We start from the raw sequence: 7,500 nt of genomic DNA on the forward strand, positions 1-7,500 counted from the left end.
ATAATAATAATAATAATAATAATAATAATAATAATGTGATATCAAGGGCGACAGAAGCCTATGCCGTATTGACGAACAAGGTCCAAAGACCTTGTTGACGAAGAAAGTCGAATACCTAGACCGTGGGCGAACGTAGCTACTGTAATCATCCACGTGTAACTTTTGGTTTTCCTACTTCCTAAAAGATATCCACTAAATTCTCTCGTAGCTTACCGTGGATCAAGGTCGCCAGGTCCCTCATCTTCTCTTCTCTCGCAATATCCAGAGCCGTTTTGCCTGTTAAAGGGATCAGTTCAGAATTAGTGATGCTCTCTCTCTCTCTCTCTCTCTCTCTCTCTCTCTCTCTCTCTCTCTCTCTCTCTCTCTCTCTCTCTCCGTCCTTCCACGAATGTTTTATTCTTTTATATGAAGACCGGGGGGAGGGGCTATTATGAAACAGCCTAGGCCTGAAGGAAAGAAGCGAATTATAGGTAGAAGGGTTCGTGGGACTGTGGTAGGCTAACCTCAATTAGAGTTCACCTGCCTCTTATATTCGACGAAAACCGAACCAGGGAAGGAAATTCTTAGCTTCTATGCTTATTATAAACAAGGACTATATTTCTTAGATTCTTCCTTTACTGATATGGTCTTTGATAAAAGATATATTTCTGATCATTAAAACGTTTCTTTCTATAACGGTGGTTTAGAGTTACAAAACTTTTTTTACGGTAGTGAAGCGACGATAAAGGAAAAAATTGTACTATTGGTACTAATAATAATGATAATGATTGTTATTATATTGTGATGTTAGGCATAACTATGTATGTTTTCATGTGTGTAAAACATTTAATTTCGTAATAGAATAAAAAAAAAAATTACAGTGCTTACTCAATGAATTTGTAAACTCATTCAGACCAACAATCACTTTCGAAACATTATTATCATTCACTATGTATGTTCACTCCAACTATCGGTCGTTTCTCCCATCATTACAAAATATGCGATTGTATAAGACAGGTATTGGCATTGATACGAGTGTTGTATAGGCAATTTAGCAGTATAAGTGTTCCTCTAATGTTAACTTGTTATATAACTTAGTAAAACTATATTTTTGGTAACATTAAAGTTTGTATAGAAGTTAATTTTACCACCTTTGCTAGATTCACTATTTATCTATATACTGTATGGTATATAACATATACTCTCTCTCTCTCTCTCTCTCTCTCTCTCTCTCTCTCTCTCTCTCTCTCTCTCTCTCTCTCTCTCTCTCTCTCTCTCTCTATATATATATATATATATATATATATATATATATATATATATATATATATATGATAAATTTTGCACATTTTTACGTGTTTTTCATATTCAAATAAGCCATATATATTTTTGATACATTAATGTCTGGATTCTCTTAACGACCTCGGGATCAGAGTTCTTCGTGGCCAAGTAGCTAAGTCACTGTCTATACAAGCTTGCCAACCAGGGTTCGTTTCCCGGCCGGAGCCAAGCTCTTGTCTTTGTGTGATTTCGCCTGGGGCTCTGATCCCGAGGTCGTTAAGAGAATCCAGACATTAATGTATCAAAAATATATATGGCTTATTTGGATATATATATATATATATATATATATATATATATATATATATATATATATATATATATATGATATGTATATATTTATATATACAGTTTATGTATGATATATATACATATATATTTATATATATATATATGTATATATATATATATATATATATATATATATGTATATATATATATATATATATATATATATATTTATTTATATATAATATTTATACATATATATGTATATATATATATATATATTTATATATAGATATATATTTATATTTATATATAATTTATGTATGTATATGTTTATATATAATATATATATAGATATATATATTTATATTTATATATAATTTATGTATATATATATATATATATTTATATATAATATATATACATATATATATTTATATATAATATATATATACATAGATATATATTTATATTTATATATAATTTATATATATAATATATATATATATATATATAATTATATATATATATATATATATATATATATATTTAATTTATATATATTATATATATGTATATATATATTAATATATAATATATATACATATATATATATTTATATATATGTTTATATGTAATATAAATATAGATATATATCTATATTTATATATAATTTATGTATATATATTTATATATAATATATATACATATATATATTTATATATAATATATATAGATATATATTTATATTTATGTATAATTTATATATATTTATATATATTATATATATATATATGTATATATATTATATATATGTATATATATACTTTATATATATATATATATATATATATATATATATATATATACATCCTATACTACATAGTTCTTTCTTTTACTACTATCGAGGTTTTCTATATGAAGCAGCTAATTTTCCCTGACTCACCTTGATAGTTTCTTATTCGGAGATTCGGGCAGTAGATCAGCATTGCAGAAGCAAACCCTTCGTTTTTGGCCCTCACGGCCAGGTGAAGAGGAGTGTTACCTGGAGGAACATTTATCATCATAAGTAAATGTTTATAGCTGCCATAGAAAAGGAATTTAGAAACGTGTTTAGACACAGGCGTGCAAGAACAAGATATGAATTAGATTTTCAAACTGTGTGTGTGAGAGAGAGAGAGAGAGAGAGAGAGAGAGAGAGAGAGAGAGAGAGAGAGAGAGAGAGAGAGAGAGAGAGATATTTTGTTTTAATAAATTTATTGTGGTTATTGGTGTCAGACATGAATACATAGTAAGAATAATATTATTTTTACATCTGCATAGTAATTAGGTTATACCAAAAGAATTCATATGGAATACAAAATGAAATTTAGAGAGAGAGAGAGAGAGAGAGAGAGAGAGAGAGAGAGAGAGAGGGAGAGAGATTTTATTTACTTGTAAAATCATAGACAGGATCACAACTATATACACGACATAACAAAGCACCTGTTAACACATTTCCGATTAAATTATTTGCAGAAAAAAAGTAAAAGGCCATTATAACTCGCATGATTGATGACGTCAAAAGGAAGAATGTGAGCGAATAGCAGCAAAAACTCCAACAATGGAGAATTTAGTCTTTATCGAATAATCATTTGATAATGGGAAGATTACAGAACAGATGTACTTACCGTTGTTGTCAGTAGAGTCTACGTCAGCTCCTCTATTCAAAAGAGCCTTGATGATGACTACTTTCTTGTGTTCCACCGCGTAGTGCAGGGGGGTTTGGCCTGACCAAGAAAGGCGGAATATTAAGGTCTGATGAGGGTTTGTGTCAGTTGATATGAATGTCTCCTCATCAAAGAATATGGATTAGTTGTTTATATATATATATATATATATATATATATATATATATATATATATGTATACTGTATATACTGTATATATATATATATATATATATATATATACATATACATATACATATATATATACACATATATATATATATATATATATATATATATATATATACATATATATATATATATATATATATCGATATATATATATATATATATATATATATATATATATATATATATATATATATCTTTGTAATAACCTCTGTTGTCCTTAGCCAGAACGTTTGCCCCCGCTTTTAGAAGGAATAACAGCACTTCATCCCTTCCGTGCCATGCAGCATAATGTAGTGGTGTTAAACCTAAGAAAGAAAAACATAGCGTAACTAAATTTTAATATGCGATTTCTGAAATTTAATATTAGAGTAGTTCTTCATAATGCAATAAAAAATATAATGTTTGAATTTTCAAGATAGGATTCAGTTTCTTGCACTTTCATTTGATTTTTTTTTTTTTTTTTTTTTTTTTTGTAAGTTTAAATGCAAGAAATGTATACCGTACCCTGAAGGGAAGGGGAAAATCATGTTCTCAAGACGTGAAGAGTAGTACAAAAGAAATTATCCTCGTTACATCTTGATAGTTGCACTAATTTTACGTGCTACCTGGTGTCAATTTAAAGTTAAATTTCTTAATGCTGGACGTGATACCCTCAATGAAAGCGAGTCAAAACTGACGCAAATCAGTGTGTCACGTCTAAATGTTCAGAGGATAGATATACTACCCAAGGCCTATGAATGCCGTGTAACCTATATTGGCCAATACTACCGCTAGAGAGTTATAGGGTCCTTTGACTGGCCAGACAGTACTAAATTGAATCCTCTCTGGTTACGGTTCTTTCCCTTTGCCTACACATACACCGAATAGTCTGGCCTATTCTTTACATATTATCCTCTGTCCTCATACAACTGACAACACTGTGATTATCAAACAATTCTTCTTCACCCAAGGGGTTAACTACTGCACTGTAATGGTTCAGTGGCTACTCTCCACTTGGTAAGGGTAGAAGAGACTCTCTAGCTATGGTAAGCAGCTCTCCTAGGAGAAGGACACTCCAAAATCAAACCATTGTTCTCTAGTCTTGGGTAGTGTCATACCCTCTGTACCATGGTCTTCCACTGTCGTAGGTTAGAGTTCCCTTGCTTGAGGGTACACTCGGGCACGCTATTCTATCTCATTTCTCTTCCTCTTCTTTTGTTAAAGTATTTATAGTTTATTTAGGAAATATTTATTTGAATGTTGTTACTGCTCTTGAAATATTTTATTTTTCCTTGTTTCCTTTCCTCACTGGGCTATTTTCCCTGTTGGGGCCCCTAGGCTTATAGCATCCTGCTTTTCCAACTAGGGTTGTAGCTTACCAATTAATAATAATAATAATAATAATAATAATAATAGGTCAAGACCGCCGCCATCTTGGGAAGGTATAGTATGGGGGTGGCTAACATGGTGATCTATACTCAGGTTTGAGGAAGTGCAAAAAACAAAATATATATATATATATATATATATATATATATATATATATATATATATATATATATAAATCATGAAAATGTTATAAACGTGCGATCATACATTTAGAGTTGCTTGTTATTGTGTATTTCTTGGTGTTATTAACAATTTGATGAGTAATTCTTAATTTCAATATTTGATTGAAAATAGCCATACATTAAGATTAATTCACCGTGACCACATCTTAACATTCTTGGAGATTTCACAGAATTATTGATGTGTTAAATTTGTAACTTTTGATATTTCTTTTCAAAATTTATTTTCTAATTGTTTTCTTCTAATCATTGAGCATTTGAAAAAGGTCATTTTTCGTACAGATGCATGATATTGAGTAGTTGTTTATTTCATATTTTTTTCTCATTATTATCTGATTATTTGGTGATATGTAATAAACAGTTAGTCAGAAATATATAACTAACATTAAATGAGATGTTCAGCCCAGATGATTTCTGATATTTTGGAGATTTTACAACAAGTTATTAGATTTTGCACAAATGTAAAATGTATTACATTGGATGCGATTTAAATATCAGCTAAGTAATTTGCTTTGCAAGCAAGTCGTCTCACATTGTTGAGCATTCCAAGTAGCCACATCTCTTGTAATATCTTTAGTGGATAATAGCCCTAAATAATATACCATATATAATAAAGAGCAAGTATCTCTCTCTCTCTCTCTCTCTCTCTCTCTCTCTCTCTCTCTCTCTCTCTCTCTCTCTCTCTCTCTCTATATATATATATATATATATATATATATATATATATATATATATATATATATATATATATATATAATATTCGATCACGCCCAGTTCTCCCTGTCCCTCAGGCAAGGGAAGAGGAGCAGTTGTACCCTGGTGAGAGGAGGTGCTTGTGTGCATATCTGTATAACATTTAGCAGTTATTTTTTATGGTTCGCGTACAATGGTATTATATATTGGCGTCCTTTAAACTCAGCATATATGCATTAGTGATTATAAATGTTGTAAGTTTTCCTCTAAACATTTTTGTAGCATTAAACCTAAGACGTAAGAAATTAAATGAACACTTTGCTTAAAAGTTTTTATAAATTGCTAGGCACTCGGCCACTATCCTTGTTTTGTAGGCATTGAATCAAGGCTTTAAATTGTCATTTTATTCTGACTTGATGATTTCAGATTTTTACAGAAAAATAGGAATAAAGGATGACAAATACATGGTTTTACTGGGACAAAGTGGACAATAGGAGAAGGTTTAGTTAGGAAATTATAGGGTAATAGCAGATTATTATCACAGATAATTTCTATTACATAGAAGGGAAGCTTCATAAAGAGATCGGACGAAAAAAGCCAAAAGGAATATTCAACATAGGGAGTATGAGGGTAAATAGCTAAAGAAGAAAAGATAATTAAATGAGTATAAGGTCAAGGTAGGAAGAGTCGTGAAAGAGAAGGGACAGACGGACGTTTATGTAATACAGACCAAGGTCTAAATATGTTAGACCTTGATGCTGACAATGTATGCGTGAGAAGATCAGGGTTGCGAAGATTTGTTGCCCGTTAGGATGTGTATTTTTTTTTTTTTTCATTCGTAAAAGTTTGCTGGTAAATTGTTGTTTTGCCAAGCGGTTATGGGAAAACTAATCTGATTTTTGTCAGTTTTATTAATTCTTAATATTTTCATATCAGTTTAGCTGACGCACTTTGTTTTAATTGATTGATTAATGAAATGATGGTCAGATATGACTTGTTTCAACCAACACATCTTCACTTATTACTGCAATTTCAGAAAACATTGCTTTTTAACATCAAACATAAAGTAAACATTAGAGAGAAGAGTCGAAATACAATGGGAATTACGAAGCACACTTGCCTTTTTCTATTAGTTATTTGCTTGGCCCTTCTTATCGGACATGTTTTCATGATTTCATTAAATCCTCTTCATTCGTCTACCTTTCCAAGGGAGAGTTATGTGAAGAACCTTGAAACATTGCAACTTTGATTGTAGATACAGATTTTTAAAGGAAAGGAGTTTAACCTTTAACTGTCGGTCAAATCAAATGAAAAATAACAAAAAGTAACAAACCTTCGGCATCCATAGCTTCAATGTCGGCGCGATTTTGCAGAAGCACTTTTGCAACGTGCGTTTCCGGCAGCTCTGCGGCGTAATGTAGTGCAGTCTGCCCTGAAATCATGGAAAGCAATATAGAAAATATGATAATTTCTCTCTATTCATTCTCTAAATATCAGTAACAGTTCCCAGATTTATGAATTGCTGTGTTGCTGTCGGCATAATCAACTTTGAATTTGGTCACCTGCTCATAATTCAGTTCGCCGAAACAATTTCAGCGATCTTTTTGTATAACGCTTTGGTTTTGCTCTTTCTACCTTTTGGCCAATTATTTGACGAAATCAACAATTAATCTGTCAACTGCATCATCTGTTAGACTCAACACACCTGAAGCATCCCGTGCATGAATGTCTGCTTTATGATCCAGAAGTGTTTTCACAACGGAGTCACGACCGAACCAGGCAGCTTCGTGAAGGGCGACTTTACCTGAGGA

At 30.8% G+C, this 7,500-nt stretch overlaps 1 protein-coding gene across 1 annotated transcript in view; it reads right to left on the reverse strand.

The window, feature by feature from the left end:
* The window catches only part of LOC137639016 (ankyrin repeat domain-containing protein 65-like), a 38,283-nt gene that overhangs the window by 25,592 nt on the left and 5,191 nt on the right, over positions 1-7,500 (reverse strand). Inside the window, exons 5-10 of the mRNA XM_068371338.1 lie at positions 7,395-7,493; positions 7,023-7,121; positions 3,656-3,754; positions 3,219-3,317; positions 2,495-2,593; positions 214-276 (exon numbers count right to left, since the gene is read on the reverse strand). Of these exons, the coding sequence (XP_068227439.1) occupies positions 214-276; positions 2,495-2,593; positions 3,219-3,317; positions 3,656-3,754; positions 7,023-7,121; positions 7,395-7,493 (558 nt within the window). The remainder of the gene's footprint in view (positions 1-213; positions 277-2,494; positions 2,594-3,218; positions 3,318-3,655; positions 3,755-7,022; positions 7,122-7,394; positions 7,494-7,500) is intronic.

Source organism: Palaemon carinicauda, chromosome 4, assembly GCF_036898095.1.
Source record: "Palaemon carinicauda isolate YSFRI2023 chromosome 4, ASM3689809v2, whole genome shotgun sequence".
In the NCBI taxonomy this organism is placed as follows: domain Eukaryota; kingdom Metazoa; phylum Arthropoda; class Malacostraca; order Decapoda; family Palaemonidae; genus Palaemon; species Palaemon carinicauda.